The sequence below is a fragment of the Crocodylus porosus genome, unplaced genomic scaffold (genome assembly GCF_001723895.1).
Source record: "Crocodylus porosus isolate Cpor-Errol unplaced genomic scaffold, CroPor_comp1, whole genome shotgun sequence".
NCBI classification, from domain to species: domain Eukaryota; kingdom Metazoa; phylum Chordata; order Crocodylia; family Crocodylidae; genus Crocodylus; species Crocodylus porosus.
Window position 1 is genome coordinate 21,461,047 of NW_017728948.1, and position 20,273 is coordinate 21,481,319.

Here is a 20,273-nt window from a genome sequence, read left to right on the forward strand (position 1 = left end):
CTGAGAAGAGCACCTCTGCATTTTAGTCCCAGACGGAGCATTTAGACCCAGCAGGAGCACACCTGTCAAAATCCCCATCTTTGGCTACAGCCAACATCCAAAGGCTCTGAGGAAGGCACCCCCGCTCTCCACTCCCCCACCATGTAGGAGCACATGGGGAAAAAAATCCTTCCTAGCCACATGTGGCAACCAGCAAAGCCCAGAAACATGGGAAATACCCGTAACAGAAAGCAGGCATAGCTACTCCTAGATCATCCCCAGCCACTGCTTATCCAACCTCTTCCTGAACATCCCCAATGTTGGAGAGTCCACAACTTCCCCAGGCAGTCTATTCTATGGCCTCACTGTTCACTGTGAATACATTTTTCCTGGTATATAATCTAAAGCTACTTAGCTGCAATTCCAAAATGTCGGTTCACATCCTCTTCTCTATAGCAAGGAAGAAAAGATTTTCTCCCTCTTCTTTACGGCAACCCTTCTGATATTTGAAGACTGCTATTATGCCACCTCCTAAGTGCCTTTTCTGTAAGCTAAACATGACTATTTCCTTCAACCTCTACTCCTATGGCTTACTTTCCAAGCCCTTTATCATTCTTGCAGCTTGCATTTGGACCCTCCAACTCCTCCATGTCCTTTTTAAATGTGGAGCCCAAAGCTGTATGCAATACCCTAGATAAGCCTAACCAGTGCTGAGTAGAGGCACTATCACCTCCTATGTCTTGCACCTGATGCTCCTTTGATACAGATGAAAAGTGCATTTGCTTTTTGTGCAGCTACATCACACTGCAGACTCAAATTTCCAGCCTGTAAGCAGCCCCACAGGCCAGATGACATGACTGCACCCTGGATGAGGCCCATGAAGCCAGAAATTTGGTGGTGAGACAACTGCAAGAACTAACACTACCAACCACTTGTCTACTGTCAGATTTCCAGCTCCATGAGCCAGGTGACACCCCTGGTCTACTCTAAATTAATAAGAAACAGTCCTGACCTGCTGCTTTGTATCAGTCTTTCATCCACCACTACATTTCTCCCACTCAGCCTTGACCAGATGTTCTAAACTCTGCAGGCTTGTTCACTATTTTCTCAAATCTCTGACTTATCCCCAGGGAATAAGAACCAATCAGGTTCCAGATCAGGACAACAACAGCACATCCTCAAACCTACCCCTTCCTCAGGTGTGTCTTTAGTGGGCATGTCTACATGAGGCTTTTACTGCACAGTAGACTAATTAGCTGCACAGTAAAAGTTTCAGTGTCTACATGTGTGGCCCTATTAGGCTGGAGTAAAGTAATTTACTCCACAGCAGGATAGTACTTGTATTTACAAGTACTATCCTGCTGCAGAGTAAAAAACTCTGCAGCAGCGCACATGTAGATGCTGTCCCAGCTGGCTGGGGCAAGAGGGTATTTCAGTGAAGGAGATGCCTGCTGGCTAGCCCTGCACTGAAGCAGCCCTGTGCACTAGCCAGCCCTGCTGCAGCATGTGGAACCGAGGGGAGCAACCCTGGGCTAGCAGGCTGACCCTCCGGTTCCCCTGCTGGCCAGGGCCGCTCTGCCCCAATTCAACATGCTGTAATCTTGCAAGCACATGGAGATGTGCGCCTGAGAGCAAGAAACTCCAGAGCAAAAAGCTCCAGAGCTTATGGCTGCGCTTTAATAGGCGTGTGTAGGCAGGCCCACTGATACCTGCACAGCAACATACAAACTACAGAAACAGTCTCACATGGAAGAATGCCTGAAGGCTTCCTTTGAACTCTATGTGGTCTCATGCCCTAGTTCCTACTGCTTCATAGAAATACCCTAAATCCCTTCCACTTAGTGCAGCTTTTCTTTTGTTACAACCCTGAAGTGGAAGTTATAGGGTCCACCGATTCTGCTACTGAGACAACAACAACGACAACAAAAAAAAACACAAAAGGAAAGCTCTAATTACCTATTATACTATTACTCAGAAATGTTTCCCAATGTCTTTTTTCTCTTCAACAAAAGTTTTTAGACTTGGGGCTTTCACAAATGTTGAATTGTTGTGAATTTCTAAAGTTGAGAAGTAAATTAAACTAAATATAAAATCATAAATATATATACAGATGAGAGAAAGCACACAGAGCATATAAATTAATGTATTAGAATGTACCTGTTGAATATGGAAGAAAGTCTTGATCATTCAGAATGTCCCATGTGAGGTTTCTGCTATGCACTGCCTGGAAGTAATCATTAACAGTGGCATACTGGACAGTCACTCCAAATTCATCAGCATGCTTATTAATATAATCTAGTAATGGATCCATGTTGGTGTACTGAACTGATGCATTAAAGAATTGTTTGTCACAGCCCTGAAATTTAGAGAATAAAACAACTAGGTCACTTCTAGTCATTTTTTAACTTCCACATAAAAGCTACTTAGCAATGTTTTTGCAATAAAGTTCTTAACCTCTAAAGGAGGAAAGCACGGCCCTGGAGGTAGGCTCTGTGTCAATCAGCGCTAAACATGTCTAAAATCATGAGTGGAAGTAATTAAGGAGTACTAGTAAATACAGTTGGATGCTATTTTGTAGTACACAAATCAGCAGGAGGGCATGTTGTGCTTTGTCATTACTTTGCTAAGGCTGCTTACAGATATAAACTGCCCTCCTGCCCCTGCCTCACAAAATAGTGCTTTATTTTAAACTCGGTGTGCCCCTGTGTTAAGCCCACCATATGCCCAGAAATGGCAAATAGATAAAAGCCCTGAAAAGACCCACTAAAGCACGTGATCTATACAGATGCCGTGGAGTCAGGTTGAATCGATGTGCTGCCTCTAAAGCGTGTTTTTTTTTCTTTTCAATGTCTCTCGGTGCCCACAGTGTTGGGTTAGGTTTGGGGTGTCACAACTCAACACAGGCACCCCAACCCTAACTGCACTGCTGGGAAAAACACCCCAGGTTATAAGAAACAGGAAATATATATCTATATAGATCTCTCTCTCTCTATATATATACATACATATACACACACACATGCACACGCACACATATATATAGATATATATCTATCTATAGCTATATATATATATATAGAGAGAGAGAGAGAGAGAGAGAGAGGGAGAGAGAGAGAAAGCCTGACTCATGGACAGAATGAATCACAGATGCTTTACCTGCTGCAGCAGTTTTGGCTATTTAGGATTTGGCCATTTGTTTGACAATTTCTTCCAGTAGGATATGCTTAACTGAATTAAAAAACAGACTGAAAATAAGATTAGGTTCTCTGGCAGACTAAGGACCATGAATACAACAGATAAAGCAGACAACCTGAATGGGCATATCTGAGGTTCATGTACTGTATACTCTTGCTACTGCAACTAACCTACATATGGCCTTGACAAAGCAGTACTCTCAGGACTACAGTCTATTCATTCATTCAGTTCAAAACTTCTTCTTCTCCCCAAGACAGCTTTTATACATTGGGCTGGTGCACCTATGATCTGAGCAGATAACAGTGGAAAAAAGCTGCATAGAGATAAATCAGGGATCCAGAAATTGCAAGAAATGATTTTTTTCTTTGGAGTGACAGACATTCCATTAAAGGTGGCCAGGAAGGAGTCCCTAATTTTGACTAAGAAGTTCAGGGTTCAAAAAAGAGACCTTTCTGCAAATGTTGGGAAAGGCATTTTTTCTAATGGTTCAACTGGTAAAGGATGTTGAAAGTATGTATTCACAACTAGGACTATGCGTTTATGTTGTAAATTCTGCATTATTAAGATTAGGGCACTGCTATATTATATACAGTACAGGTTTAGAATAACTAGTCCCTGTGTTGAAGAATTTATCATCTAAATGAGACTAAGAGAAAAGATCTGCTATTAAGGCACATATTTTGCAATAGGATTGCATTAATTACTTGGGGAACCTGATTTCTAAATTAACATGGAATATGAAGAATTTACGTGTCAGAACATGAAGAAAAATTCCAAACCCAGACTTAGTGACTGCTTAAACAAAAATATCCTACTACTAGGTATTTCTGCCATCATTAGGGATAAACTAAATGATACACTCACCCATGGCCACAGGACATCACTAGTTCGGAACCATGCTGCCCTGTTCTTAATGTTTGCCACCATGGTCTGTGCATAAAGGTGAATGCTGGTATCAGTAACAGGAAGACTCATGTTTGGATAAACACCATCTTTTGGTGGATCTGGGAAAACTGCAATTCCATTCCAATAAAATCCCGATCTAAATAGAAAGAGAAGGCAATTCACTGTAAAGATGGGCACATTGGAAAATTATGGATGGAAGCATTCTAAGGTCTAAATCTGTTGATACTTGGGGGCTCAGCGACATGAATCCTGATGACATACATTCTTAGTTCTTAATTTCTTTTACATCTGGTTTTCTGGGTGCTCACTCATGGTTAGACATGAAAAATCTTATGCTGTCTGAGAATAATTATATTTGGCCTGCTTTATAGCAGCTTGAAGTCCTCCCTGCCTTTCACTTAAAACGGGTTGGCAACATAGAGCTCATGAGCTGGATCCAGTCGACAGGATCCCACCAGCAGATCTGGAGGGCTTTTCCTGTTCTGTTGCTGCTCTCCACCCTCCCAGCTCTGGCTTGACACAGGTTACGGTTCCGTGTCAGCAGTGGTGGGGCTTTCCAACTCCCATACCAGGGCCAAGCAGCGGAGCTGCACCCATGTCACTGCCATTTCCCCTTGATCACCACTCCCTGGATGCAGCTTCTAGCCCCTGGGCTAGAAGCATTTGCAAACTTTATCCATCTTCCTGCTGCTTCTCCCCACAATTCCTCCAAGCTGTGGCATGGGACCACGCAGCTTCCAGCTGTGTCCATGCTGCATCCAGAGAGGGGGAGAAGAAGAATGAGAGGAAGGGAGGAAAGGCAGTGGCAGCATGATGCCATTTGCAGCTGCCTAGTCTCAGTGCAGTTCTCCCACTAGCTGGAAGCTGCACTAGGAAGCAAAAGACCGGGTGAAGCGGAGTGGTACGGTTCCCAGCTGCCTGCCCCAGCCTAAATGCAGGGAAAGCTCCCCATTGCTGATGCACTGATGAAACCACCCAGCCGAAGCTGGACTGGAGCTGGGTTGTTCTGGCCTGTGGCTTATAAAAAGGTTGCTGGACCCTGATTTATAACTACGTTATTTCTTAAATAATCCAAACCATGAAAGGAATTGTAGGTTTGAGTCCTACTAAGGATTTTCAAATGTTTCCACAGCAAAGACCACTTCTTGACGGACATGGCTTATAGTCTGTCATAATTTTGTACTGTAGCTTATCAGGGTGACAGCTGAGTATCTTTTGTGTAAAATGAATGAACTATAGTGAAGCCTTTGGTGGATTTCATGGAGTTTCTAACACTTTCCCTTTTCAGGCTCCCCTCACCCTTTACTTACAGTATTTTTCTATTCGAGTTGGTTATTTTTTTTATTTCACACCACTTATATTCTTTATTAACCTTTTCTTGGGAAAAAGGAAGCAGGTAGGAGAGTCTAAATAGATGGAGGTGTCAGAGGTGGAAGTGTCAATCCTGCTGTGGTGGAAAGGCTTTTTGAAGCCTTTTACTGGCCCTACGTTTTACGGTGAGGAAAGAATTAAGCCTCAATTGTTTGAGGTGCTGTGCGCCCTCACCTTGTGGTGGCTAGAACTTGTTATGGCCCTTAGCACATTACAGCATTAAGCTCAATGAGTCCAGCCACCCTTTCCATTTACCAAGCACCTGGAACAAAAAGCACTCATGAAGTGCAAGTCTTTTACATTAAATAGAACTAGCAGATGACCATATATTTCATATTGCCTAAATGCCTAAGATTTGGTGCTACTGAAGAAAAATAACTAATGCTTGCTCAGGGTTTAAAGCTTCAAACCTGTTTGAAAAGGGCAGTTGTGATGGGGTACAATAGCTGAACTCATCCATAACATGAGCGAAGATCTCCTGATTTTCAGATAAGGAGGGAGAACTTCTCCACACAAACTGGAGCTTCTAGAAAAGACAAAAAGAAATACTATAAAACACTGTAAGATATATGCCTGCACAGTTCAAAGCTTTATTCTGCTCTCTTTTACATGGACACAATTCCCACCAGCTTTGGCAAAAACAAGACATCTGTAAGTCATGGCAGACCTGGGCTCCTAGGGACCAACTTAGATCAATATAATCTGTGGGAACCTTTCTACTGATTTAGATGGCATTTGGACCAGTCCTTGAAAAACTAAAAGTGGGAATGGTTTCTCAATCTTCAAAAATGTCTTCAGAAAAAACAAATAAGCAAACTGATTAATCACAATTCATCAACAGAGAAAGGGAATCAATGATGGCTCCCATGGAGTCAATGGGAGCCTTACCAGCTCCTCAAGGGAGACCAGGATTTCACTTATGGTTCATATAACTTTTACCCAAAGCACAATTAATTGGGCAAGGCTCTTCTGTCACTTAAACCTGTGCACACCTGAGCTGTAGAGGATCTCATCATGGATGTCTAAAGGAGAATGCAACCTAAAAATTAAAAGCCAGATATTTGCTATATCTTAGAGTTCTCACTCAAGATGTGGAAAGATTACAACAGAAGGGCTAAAGTCTGTGGGACGCTTGCTTAGCTCCCACCTATGTTTTTGTAGGAATAACTGTTGCTCAATTTTACAAACACAGATACATCTAATTAACTGTCAGAAAATCTGATTTACACTATAATCCTAAAAACAAATTAAAATACAGACTATCTTACACCAGAGGTCTACATGGTCATCTCTGCTTATACTCCACTGCACATTCAACTCCTAAGCTGCAATATGAAGGGAACTATACTTATGGCTTGCTCTACAGTCTACATTTTATAGTATACTTTTACAATTAGACTAAATACCTCTGTCCTAGACCACGTCAGGAAGCCTTGATCAATATAAGAGGACACAGTCTTAGTGTATTCCTTTTACCATACAGAAGAAACAGTGTGGTTTTCCAGAGAAGAATAATCTTTTTTCCTGTGTTAAGCTCAGAGATCTAATACTCTAAGTCAGAAGCTAAAAACTGTAAAAACACCAGAAAAAGGAATTGCATGTAATGGTTTCACCATCTGGGGTATTTTTACCTTGGATTTCTGCATTTTGTCCTTCAGATCATAGTCTATGCGGGAGATGACGTGGGCGTTAAAACCAGCCAGAGCAAAAACAGTTGGTGTAGTAGCAGAAGCTCCAAAGGGATCTACATGCCATGAAAATTGAGGCCTTACTCCAAAGGTTTCATATAAAAATCCATGACCCTCTGCAAAGGAGAATTTGATTGTATTAGTAATAAACGTGCTCCCTTTACAAGTTTAATGGGCATATGGCATTACAGTTAAGCACAGTGGAATTTAAAGGTAAAAAAATATTCAGAGAGAAAAATTGCTTGTTCATAACAGTAATTTTGCTGTGTCTACTGCAATTAATTGTTATTACACTTCCATGTTAATAATGAAGCTGTGCTATGCTTAGAGACAAGCAATGAGACACAGCTGTGCAACACATAAAAGTTCATATGAAGGTTCAGGCTAAGTCCAAATAAAGGCAACAAGATAGGTTTATGGAGGAACAGATGAAAACTGTTCTCAGGAAATTTCAACACATAGCAAAAGGAAAACAAGGCACTTCAGGTTTTAGATCCGTACAATAAAACACACCCTTGTCATACAATTCCCCCTTTCAATCATAACATACCCAAACTATTTTTACTGGAATTAATTCCAAAAATGTAATAACTAATTCATATTAGTTTTGCTTTTAGTATTTTTTCTGTTATGTAAACACAAAAAAACTAAATTATGGTCCATATTCACACAGAATAACCTCTAAATAAAGTTTTAAAATATTAAGATGGTAGAATAAATATCTGTGAGTACGATAATTTGGGATCCTTTTTGCAAGAATTATAATTTTATAGTTTCTAATTTTGGGATTGCCATTATAAGCATTTCTATATAACTGAGGATATACTCCATTTTGGACTTTCAGATCATGACTACTTTAATACAGACACTTTAGGGCAAAAGAGTAAAAGACAGCATTTAGGAGAGGACCTGTGATATTGTGGGGTTTTGCTGTTTTCAGGTTTTAAAAAAAAAAGTCTATGTGTTTGGTTTATTTTAATTTATTACCAATCTTGTACTTCCTTAAAAAAAGTTATTCACGGATAGAAAACAAAACTATGAGATGAAGACAACTAGTGTAACTCTTAAGCCACTGTTCAGTTTTTCCAATATCCAAAGCATTTGCTAAAATTTGTAACCAAGCTGTGGTGTCTAACTACAGCTCTGGACACATGATTTTGAGTCCTGCACTTGTGCCAATGGCTGCACCCAGTTATCCAGTTGCAAATGAGGTCATCCAGGCTGGTTATTCAGGCTGCAAAGTCAAAGATAGGTTGTGTGTCATTCCTTTGTGCACTGTTGGCTAAAGCTACTTGCATGCCTTGACCATGGTAGACCAAGAAGATATACGATTGTTTTGACTGGCTGTCAGGGCTGTTCAAATGGTGGCCCACGGGCCACATGAATTCCATGAGGAGTTAAACTGCAACCCCCAGAATCCCCCCATTGCTCTGGCTGCTGCAGCCACCACAGCATCCAGGCTTCCTGTTTCATCTATGGCTTGTACTTCCCATCCTCGTCCCTAAGGACCAGAGCGCTCTGGAATCCAGGTGGTCTCGTGAGGCAGGGGAGCTTGTATGACAGTGGGAGGCTGAGGTGACAAATGCCAGGTTACTGCAGGGGAGATCACACAGTGGTAGTGGAGGGAGGGGGGTGCAGGGAAGCCCACATGGCACAGGAACACAGAAGAGCCCACAGTGCAGAAGTGAGGGGGCATGCAGGGAAGTCCATGGGGTGAGGAGAGCATGGGAAGCCCATATGGCAGTAGGAGAGGTTGTGGAGAAGCCCACACAATGAAGGGAGTGGGTGACAGCATGCAGGGGAAGTGCAGGGAGACCATGTAGGGGCAGGAGGGCATAGAGCAGAGAAGTCCATGCAGCAGGGGGGCATGTGAGGGAGACAGCATGGTGGCAGGGTGGATATATGGCAGGGGACCCTGTGCACTGTGTAGCCCGGGGCTCCCATGGCCCACATGGAGAGGCCCTTATGGCATGCAGCCCACGGCCTTTAAGGAGTTGGATAGCCCTGGCCTGTTATTCACATACATTTAGCGCTGGAAGGGACCTCGTGACATCATCAGGTCCAGCCCCCCTGTTCTGGGCAGGAAAGACTGCTGGGGTCAAATAATCCCAACAAGGTGTATGTCCAGTCTCCTTCTGAAGATCTCCAGAGTAGGTGCATGTACCACCCCTGCTGGGAGTCTATTCCAAAATCTGGTCACATGAACCGTGAAGAAGTTTTTCCTTATATCCAGTCTGAAACCTTCTGCTAGGAGTTTATGACTACTGTACCTGGTTTTCCCCTGAGGCACTCTGGTGAATAGTTGTTCCTCTAGCCCCTGATGCTCTCCTGATATATTTGTAAGCTGCCACCAAATCCCCTCAAAGTCTCTTTTCTAGGCTGGACAGTCCCATATCTGTCAGCCTTTCCTCGTACAGCTTGCTCTTCAGGCCTCTAATCATACAAGTGGCTCTTCTCTGGACTCTCTCAAGCGTCTCCACATCCTTCTTGAAGTGCAGTGCCCAGAACTGAATGCAATACTCCAGCTGTGGCCTCACCAATGCTGAGTAGAGTGGGAGTATAACTTCCTTAGTTTTGTTTGAGCTGCATCAGTTGATGCATGCCAGCATACTGTTTGCTCTGCTAACTGTAGCATCACAGTGGCGGATCTTATTCATTTTATGGCTAATTAGGACCCCAGGTCCCTTTCGGACATGGTGCTAACAAGAGTAGCACCACTGAGCCTGTAAGTTTGTTGCATATTTTTCCTCCCCAGATAGAACACTTTATACTTCTCACTGTTAAACACATCTTGTTCTGGTCCACCTATTTATAACTAATCTATCTAGGTCCACCTGGATCGTCAGCCTACCCTGATGCGTTGCTGCACTTCCCCAAAGTGGTGAACTTTGCCAGTGTGCTTTTCACCCCCACATCCAGATCCTTGATGTAGATGTTGAAAAGTACTGGTCCAAGTGTCCAACCCTGGGAGACCCCACTGGCTACCTTCTGCCAGGTCAACACAAATCTCTATCAGTACTCTCTGGGTCTTACCCTGGAGCCAGTTCCCACTCATTTGACCATTGAATTGTCAGGCCCATAGTCCTCTAGTTTGACTTTGAGAGCCTCATGGGACACCAAGTCAAAGGCCTTCCTAAAGTCTGAGTAAATGACATCGACCTCATTTCCCTTATCCAGGTGGTAACCTGGTCACAGAAGGAGATGAGCTTAGTCAGACATGACCCACCCACGAGAAAACCATGCTGGCTGTCATTCAGAACTTTGCCTTCTACTAGCTTACCGCATATGTACTCCTCGAGAAATTTTTCAAGAATTTTTTTCTAGGATTGAGGTCAGGTTGACCGGCTTGTAGTTTCCCTGGGTCCTTTCTTCTGTTCTTGAAGATTGGCACAACACTGACCCTCTTCCAGTCTTCTGGGACCTCTCCTGAGTGCCATGAATTTTCAAAGAGGTTTGGCAGCAGTCCTACAATAACTCTAGCTAATTCATTCAGCACTCTTGGATGGAGTTCATTTGGTTCTGCTGACTTATATTCAGCCTCTCTAGCTGTTCTTTCACCAGTTTTACTATTTCATCTACACTGACTGTTGGTAGATGATCATCCCCATTGTGACTATTTTGTGTCATATCTGCATTCAGCAGGCTACCACTCTTAGACTGGTGGAAGACAGATGCAAAGTACTTGTTCAGGAGTTCAGTTTTCTCCTTGGTGTCAGCGATCTGATGTCCAGATGCATTGAGCAGTGGTCCCATGTTTTCACTGGTTTTCCTCCAGTTACCTACATACCTACACAAGGACTTCTTATTGTCCTTGATTTTGGTTGCTAACTTGAATTCAGTCACCGCCTTTGCTTTTCTAATCTGCCCCCTGCAGGTGTGGGCCAATCTTATGTAATTCTCCTTGGGGCCTATTCCTAGCTTCCATTATTGGTAAGCCTTCCTTTTCTTTTTCAGAAGATCTGCGACTTCCCTACTGAGCCAAGATGGCCTCCTGGCCCTTGTGCCACCTTTTTTTGTGTACAGGTATGGACGACTTCTGTGCACGGAGGATCATATCCTTGAGGAACAGCCACTCTTCATTCACACTCTTTCCCTGCAGCCCGTGACCCTACAGGGCATTACTCATTATATATAAGGTTAGAACCGAGGCCATAATGCCTCCCTTCTGGCCTGAAAGTCTTCAAACTTTTCTGCATGCATTTTTTATACATTTTATATATATCTTTTCACTCCAGTGCTGTCTCAGGCACCTGAGACCCATGTTATAACATGTTGTAAAAGATCTTATACTTGATGAGCCAATAACAGTAACCTTGTGTGCATTGCAGATTTTCTTTTGAAAGTAAAGACTTTCATGGTGAATTTGCATTATCAAACACTTACTAATTTTACAGAAATGTTGTTATTTCTTAATGATCAAGGAAATATAAGGTAATTTGGGGAAAAAAGAACCTAAAATAAACTTATGACAATGAAAACTAAGAGTTAAACACCAAATACCTATACCTGTTAACTGTAAAATTTGGTCATCAATGTGTGTCACAGCTTCATCATGCATCACCTGACCTCCAATTACGAATTCTAGTCGCCCTTCTTGAAGTAACTGATATACCTATCATATAAAAAGGCAAGAAGCAGAAGATAACAGAAAGGCTCTTTCAGTCTTTACCACATAGATTATAATACTCTGTAGAGACTGACAAGTTATTTAGATACAACCCTTTTTAAAACAAGGATCTACCATGATTTCTGAGTGTATAGGGCTGTGGAGGATATGACGGTGGAGGCAAGGTTGTTTGGGACTCAATTGTATTTACACACATTCCAAGTTTATGCTGATGAAGATATGGCAGCTTTGTTAAAAGTTAAAAAAAATTAAAGTATTAAATCTTATCCCACGATTCTCTTTATTTCCTATTTAGTTACTACTAGTTCTTTCAATAGTTCCATAGTTGTACATTTCCATAATTTAATTATGGGAGATGAACTGTTTTTAAGGAAAATTCTACTGTACATAGGGAACTATTCTGTGCAGCAGCTTTGGAATTTTGATTAGAAACTCTTTTGTTCTCCAGTGCTTTAGATCTTGGGTGATGGCCAAACTGTGGTATGAGTGCCACACGTGGCACAGATAACTGCTGTGTGTGGCACCAGTAAATTGGAAGGGAGGAGACAGGAGAGCAGACAAGGCAGGAAGCAGAAGGCAGAGCTGGTGATCAGGCAGGGAACACAGGGCAAAAAGCAAAAAACAGAGCAGCAGGTTGGATAGAGGAAGGACATCAGAGTGGTGGCATCCAGGGAGGGCACAGGGCTAATTTGTGGTTGGCGCCAACTACATTAGACTAAATGTCCTTACTGTATTTACCACCTGTCCCAGAAATAGCACAAAATGTCAAGTACCACTGGAAATTGGAATCATCTGGCTCTTTAATCAGTTGCAGCTTGGTTACAAATTTTAGCAAATGTTTTGGATATGGAAAAAATTATAATGCCAGTGCCCTATTCTACCAATGATCACTGCAGCCTTGCAGACATCATTTATACAATTATCTACAGTTTTCTGATACAAAGTCTTCAAAGCTAATTTAAGGTCCTTTAAGTGCACAGCCTCTATAAGCACAGATTTTCACTCTCTGTCAGTAATTTTGTTTAGAAACTGGCAAGTAGTATACCACTTCCACAGCTATTATGCTTCTTTCCCCAGGATCTTTGACTGAATACCCCTGTGTCTGTTCAGATATGATGTCAGGTTGTCAATTTTGAGTATAACCATTCCTATTACTCACAATATAGTAAAACTGCTTTAGGGCTAAGCATTCACCAATTAGTTCCAGCTGACTGTGGCAAGTGATTAGCACGCTGGGAGACAGATAACATATCTGGGGTAGGCAGAGAACTGCTGCTTGACCTAGATGAAAAGCATTGGGAGCTATCATCTTCCGTTTGGTGGGGATGTCCTGGAGAGATACCTTTGATCCAGACTTCTGGGCACAGGCACTTTTTCACTTGTTTTATGGAACTAGTGAGAGGTTGAAGTATGGAAAAAATCATTTCAGCAGGTGACATCCATCCACAGGAAAAAAAGCAACAATGACAGATCTGGAGTCAAACCCTTCACTGACCAAAATCAAGTTAGGCCTGAAATTTATGTGCAGCTGCACTGAAAACAAATACACACCACTCAGGAGGTTGGTATGCTTAATCACTGTGGCATATCTACAGCTATACAAGACAGCTTTACTGTCTTCATCTTAAGTGACTACAGCACATTGGTCAAGGAGGCAGCTGTCACACTGGGAAACACAAGTGGGGGACGAAGAACAGGATGTGTGGTAAAGGAAATTGCTTAACATGAGCTAAGGAGTTTGTCCTTGTGCTGCCTCTGTGCACAACTGCTGCAGAATCCATTCTTTCAGGGTGTTCCCTTCAATAGTGCAGGATCTGCTGCAATTATCTTGTTTATTTTGTAATGTTAACTCTCCAAACTTGTGTTGATATTTTGTAAGTGGGTTTAGCTAGATCAATAGAATCAGGATATCAACTCTAATATCAGTTTTGTTATAGTAGCCACTAATATTAGAATTCAAATGGGAAAAAGGGGGCGGGGGGAGGGACAATAATTATTATAATCTGATTTCAAGGTCCATACCTAGCAACTGCTAGGGTTAAAAACAAACGTTATTTGTAACAATGTCTAGGACACTTAACACAGATTAAAAATACATTTGTTTCTAGCTGTCCTAGTTTTAAAATAACCAACCAGAGAACTGTCACTAGGTTTTTGAACAAACGGTACATTTTAGCACCATTCCAAGACTGAATATAGCACATTCCAGCCTTTCAACCAGGATTCTTTTTCAATCCTTTTAGGGAAATGGACAGGAGAATAGAACAAGAGCATACAGCTCTGAAAAACAGCAACTGTCTTGGGAAACAAAGGACCCCAGATTTCATTTCTCTACTAATTTGGTATGAACATCAAAATTGATAAATGGAAATTTTCTGAATTCTATCAAACAATAAAGCATGGAAAGCAGTAAAGCACAAGCTTCTGTCAGATGCATGGAACAAATGCTTTTTTCTTTTATTTTTTGTCTATTATATCTATTATAGTGACTTCGGGTCATAACAAAAAGAATGAGTTAATTAAAAAAAAAATCACCTGAATTTTTAACACTATCCCATAAAATACTAACTCAGCTTTTTAATACAATTTTGGGTATAGGGGTTTTGAGGAGTAGGTGGTTGTGTATGGTAGGTAATATCTTAGTGTTATATGGCACTTCCTACTCAAACTAAGTGGTAGCTCTAAATAACTGTGTATGGCAAAGTACAGTCTATTCTATTTTTGCAGATCACCCAGTTGTAGGCACCTAAATCTAATCTTTGATCTCATGTGTTGTAATACAATGTGGCTGCCATCAAACTAGCTCAGGCTTTAATTTTATTGCACTTGTTTTGTCTGCATCCCTGAGGAATGACAAACGTAAAACCCTACAATGGCTTTACCACAGAATCATTCTTATGATTAGAACCACTATTTGCGGATTAAGAAAAGAGTCAAAGTTCACAATAACAAGACATCCTTATCACTGTTTATTCTTACGGGGCTGTTACTACAGTGGTCTTCTTTGCAAATGAAGATTAGTATATTTTGTTTTAGTAAAAAGTTGAAACTTTTTCTTTGTAGTGATGTTTTGCAGAAGTTCAAAAACTTCAGATAATTTGTAGACATTAGTGCAGACTTCCATGCAGGACTGCTCTACTAGCACTCTCCAAGCCTAGAACTACAGTATCTTGCCTTAACACGCACCCCTCAAAATACTAAAAGGAATCCTGTAATCTTCTGCTGCTTCCTCATCCACTGTGAAAAAAAGCAGGGGAAAGGCATGTATCTGCTCTTCCTCTGTATCAGCTTGATCCCCAGTTATGTGTGTACCTCCATGGAGCTGTTAGCAGCTGATGCAGGCTAGAGGACCCTTCAGATGAAGGGTGCCTACAGAGCTTTAGAGGGCTCACTCTAATTCCTGGCACTCTATACAAAGTGCCATGAGTCAGACTCCCATCTCCAACCAAACAGACTTTCACCTGTTAGGTCGGACGCTGGGCCCATGAGGGGACTCCAATCCACCTAATCTCACCCCACCCCATCCCCTAGCTCCAGCCAGGCAGAGCAGCTGGCAGTTCTGTGCTGCCACTGTCAACAGGCCTAGGTGGGCGATGGGAGAAGGAAGCCCCACTTGCCTTGTGGGCGCACCCCCCCCCCACCAGCTAGGATACTGGGGGGAAGCAGGCTGGGTCCATGAGGCAAAGAGGGGCTCCCTTCCCCCACTCCCTGCCCAGACAGCAGAAGCACAGCTGCTGGGTGCATTGTCTGGCTGGGGCAGGTTGGAATAGAGCCTCCTCACCTCGCAGGCCCAGCCCAGCTTCCCTGAATACCCTAGACGGGGTAGCTGGGGGGAGGCTGGGGCTGCAAAGTGAGGAGGCTCTGTTCTACCCCATATCCCCCCTCCACCTCTAGCTAAGCAAAGCAGCTGGCAGCTCTGTGCTGTTCCCTCCCCCTGCCTCCCCCACTGAAAGCCCTGGGGGTGGGACTGGGCTGCTGCTCCCCTATACAAGTACCACAGCAGCTCAGTCCCACAAACCATGAAAAATTAACCCTGGAGGGAACACAAATTCCCTACAGTGCTCTGCTTTACAGTGTCTTCATCTAATACCTCTTTTGACCAGGGTTAATTTTTGACAAGATCATCTATTTTAAAGCACTCTGCAGCCATGCATGTGTTACATCACAACTGTAAAGCACTGTTAGGGACCTGATCACGTGAAAAATGTAACTTGTGTAAGCATCCAAAGCATCCCAGTTTGTAGACAGTACCTCAAGGACAACAACAGCAGCAGAAAGGCAAGGATTAAGCTACCCTGCCCTTCCCACTAAGTTGATTGCATGAAATTTGTAGCAGGCAGAGAGGCCTTGTGTTGAGGTCACAATTCAAGTGGTTTTACCTGATGCTTCTGTACATCTGTGGCTACTGTGTCCCACCAAAGGCGAAAAAACTCCTGTTCTACTGCAATAAATTTGCGATGATTTTCTTTCATTAGTTCTTCTACAACAGAAGTATATACATTGGCAGCATAGGCATGCATGCTTTCCTGCAAGACAATATAAAATATAAGTCACTCCTGATGAATTAATTTGTTTAAAATAAAATTGGTTAGAAGACCTAGAGAGAAACAGTGGTTTAGAGGCTGGAGTGTTAATTTGAAGTTTAAGAGGCCTGCATTCAATTTCCTGCTCTGGCATAAACTCCCTAAGCAACTTGAGAAAAATTGGAGTCTCTTTGGGAATAGCTGTTACTGGTATACCACCTCTGTCAACTACTAACTCTAGTACTGGGTCTAGTCCTAGATCAAAACCCTGATGTACTATGTGTTATGTCTACACAAGGCTTGGGCCCATAGGGCTATAATCCCTTAATGAAGATTTTAAATGCTATCTGAATTAAAGTAAACAAATAATATTTTTGCTGTATTCACTTTATCAGATGAAGTGAACTCAATTTCTCAAAAGCTTGTGCTCTATGTATAATCACATTTAGTTAGTTTATAAGGTGCATAGCTACCCGGCCTTTTGCCTGACTTGACTAGCTACCTCTCTATCAAATAACCCACTGTGTGCTTGAAAAACTTATCGTTTTTTTAAACCTATGTGAATAAAGGACATATTTTGGGGCTTTATTCACAGCAAGCTACAACCAGCCCATTTCAATCCTTGAACATATCTGAGACTTCCAAATGACACAAATCTAAGAAAGCAAAACTTCCACAAAGCTTCTGCAATTTTTCTTCTAACATACACACGCATATGCATTTAACATTTGTTAAACAGCAATTGTTTTCCCTTTTTAAAAAGTGCATATGTTTTTAAGACTGAAATGAGCTAAAAAAGGAAAGATTATTTTGCATGAAGGGAGTGAAAAAACAACTTTGGGAGGCAAGCATATTTGGCATTAGTACACTGGTACCGCAATTAGAAAAGGAGCGGCATAATAAAAATGCAGAGACTAGGGAAAATATCTAGCAATTCTGGGTCGAAGACAATGCATTGGACCGTTTTAATAAAAGTAGTCAGATAATCTTGATTTAACAATGGCCTGGCTAAACTAGGAGGATGCACTTCAGGAGGGATGAGGCCAGCATCGAGAGGATCCGGAGGAGGGCCACTTGTGTGATCAGGGGGCAGCAGGGCAGGCCCTACGAGGAGAGGCTACGGGACCTGAACCTGTTCAGCCTTCACAAGAGAGGGCTGAGAGGGGATCTAGTGGCCATCTATAAATTTACCAGGGGGGACCAGAGGGGATTGGGTGAGACCCTGTTCCCCCGAGCACCTCCTGGAATAACAAGAAACAATGGCCACAAGTTGACTGAGAGTAGGTTCAGGCTAGACATCAGGAGGCACTACTTCACAGTCAGCGTAGCCAGGATCTGGAACCAGCTTCCAAGTGAAGTGGTGCTGGCTTCTACCCTGGGGGCCTTTAAAAGGAGGCTTGATAACTACCTGGCTGGGGTCATTTGAGCTTAAACTTAGTAGGGGTCATAAAAGCCCTGTATTCATTCCTGCCAGAGCAGGAAGTCAGACTAGATGATCTGCTCAGGTCCCCTCCGAGCCTACTTCTATGAAACTATGACTAAAACTAAGTGCTAATACAGAATTTGAACCTGCATCGTTTTAAACGCTCGGAAGTCCCATTAGTTGCAGTGGGACTAGAAAGCATGCAACAAAATCTGACGTCGTAAGTAATGATGAGATTCTCTTCTAATTCTTAACTTCTAATGTTTGATATAGGGTCATATATCTGCTTCTCTTGCAATTAAAACAAGATAGAGATTTTGGTTTTAAGTATCATATGTTTAAGATGTTTAAATATCATGGTGATAGGCATGCAACATTAATTGAGGTGTTTATGCTGTTTAAACACCTTGGTGAATTGCCTTCCAAAAATACCTAGACAGATAAAATGTCAATCATGTGAAAAGGAGTACTTTAATAAGTTTTTGAAGTACTGACAAGTCATAGGGAATTTTACGCTGCACACAGAATTCTAAGAAATTCCCACTGTCCTCCATGTTGGGGTAAGATGTACAGAACAGAATCCATAATATTATTGTGGGGCAAATGATGACAGTTATGATTCTCTACTTTAAATCAACTATGTTTTATGTGCACACCCAAAACTGAAATTCTGTATCACTATAAATCTTCAGAATTGCAAAGTAAATTCCTGTTTTAATATTAAAAGTCATCATGCTATTATAAGCATAAAAATGAAAGTGAAAAAATTATTTTATCAGTCATAAATGACAACACAGCCAACTGAAGAGCTAATACATAGAATTTAGGACCACATTAGTTTTTATCCCACTGAGAATTACATCTAGGTTTCACTTTATTAGAGAGGCATTTGAAAGGATCTGTATATATTCTCTGTGGTTTTTGACCAAAAGATTTGCTGGTGGTCATGATTTAATAATACCGGAACTGAGGCCTCAAGCAATTTCATCTTCTTAGAAATAGATAATTAAAGTTTTATTTCTCCTTCAGGAATCTTCACCTGTCAACTGACCTGAAATACAAAGTGCTTCTGTGTTCTTTCAGACAATTTCTGGGTATGGCTTGAGATGGGAAAGGAGTAATTTGATAATCTTATTAAAAAATAAAAGCAGAGAACAATGGGGATTCCTTGTCATGCAATCAGAAGAAACACTTACAAAAAATGATTTCTTGCCCTTCTAGCAAGTAAAATGGCTGAAACAGCTTCTGTATAACTAAAATGATCTGGACTAACAACTGGGGTAGTATTTAGAACCAGAGGCATAGGCAGCATTACGAAATCATCTAATTTATTTGCCTAGAGTCTCTGTTTTGTTTATGTCTTTCTAGCTCGGTTCCAACTCTTCCTCACCCTAAACGTTACAGTTTTGGTTTTAAAATGTTTTTCTCCCCAGCTCCTGTATAACAAGGTGACAACAGACTTTAAACATCTCAATCTTCCAACTGGCTGACAATGAACAACAAAGCTTGCAGGATGCTCCAGATATACCGAGGAATTATTTTCTTCTTACAAGTGCCACCAGGAGTGTTGTCTCAAACAAGCACAAAGACACTAATTAAGGATGTTCATCCAAAACTTTCATACATAAACTTCCCGACTTGAAAAAAAAGTGATTGATTTACACAAGAACAAAAGTAATCCAAGGTAAATTCAGCACAGAAGATAAATCTTCCATAGCACAGGACTCATCATGGATTTCACAGGTAAATCCTACACGGTTTGGCTTTAGGATGCAAAACAGATTAATATCCCAAACAAGCAAATCAAGTCAAATCCTTGTTAGCAATATTAAAGACCAGTTGCGCTCAAAGACCCAAGCCACAGGCACACATGCATTATTCAGAGTAGTGCCTGACTGCACCCAGAAGTGGCATCAGATTTATGAGCAGTGCAGCGCTGCGGCCGCTGCGCAGATTTACACATGGTCCCCGTAGTAGGAGGGGTCTTTATGATGACCCCTGGTAGAGCTGCACGACTGCAGGACCAGCCTCACCCACGGACCCAAACTCAGCTCTTTCCAGCTACAACTCTCAGTCTGGGCCAGCAAGACACAACAGCCCTTGGGGCACCGGCTGGTGCGAGGGGGCAACCCTACATCTTATAACCGAAGGCCTCTTGCAACCTGCCGCTGGCAGACAAGGCCCCAGCGGTGACAGAAACAGGAAGGCCTCGCTGGTCCCTCTTCCCGCCGGCCAGCCCAACTGAGCGGCGTGGGGGGCAGACACCTCCCTTGGTGGAGGGGACAGGCACAGCGCAGCCTCTCGGAAGGGGGCGAGCCAGACCCAGCAGCCCGGGGAGCTACCTGCACCGTGTAAACCCAACCAACGTCCATGTGGCTGTGGGCCACCACAAAAGCCTTGAGCTTGGGCATGCAGGCGGCCCGCAGCGCCACGCTCAGCAGCGCCACGGTCAGCAGCAGCATCGCGGAGCGGCCCCGGCCCCGGCCGGAGGCCTCCGCCGCCAAGCAAGACCTGCCGGGTCAGGGAGCGCGAGGCGGCGCCTCGCAGGCGGGGGCGGGGGC

At 42.6% G+C, this 20,273-nt stretch overlaps 1 protein-coding gene across 1 annotated transcript in view; it reads right to left on the reverse strand.

The window, feature by feature from the left end:
* The window catches only part of MAN2B2 (mannosidase alpha class 2B member 2), a 43,790-nt gene extending 23,578 nt beyond the window's left edge, over positions 1-20,212 (reverse strand). Inside the window, exons 1-7 of the mRNA XM_019553198.1 lie at positions 20,055-20,212; positions 16,146-16,292; positions 11,646-11,751; positions 7,083-7,255; positions 5,862-5,977; positions 4,039-4,216; positions 2,137-2,335 (exon numbers count right to left, since the gene is read on the reverse strand). Of these exons, the coding sequence (XP_019408743.1) occupies positions 2,137-2,335; positions 4,039-4,216; positions 5,862-5,977; positions 7,083-7,255; positions 11,646-11,751; positions 16,146-16,292; positions 20,055-20,174 (1,039 nt within the window). The 5' untranslated portion in view covers positions 20,175-20,212. The remainder of the gene's footprint in view (positions 1-2,136; positions 2,336-4,038; positions 4,217-5,861; positions 5,978-7,082; positions 7,256-11,645; positions 11,752-16,145; positions 16,293-20,054) is intronic.
* Positions 20,213-20,273: the final 61 nt, after the last annotated feature.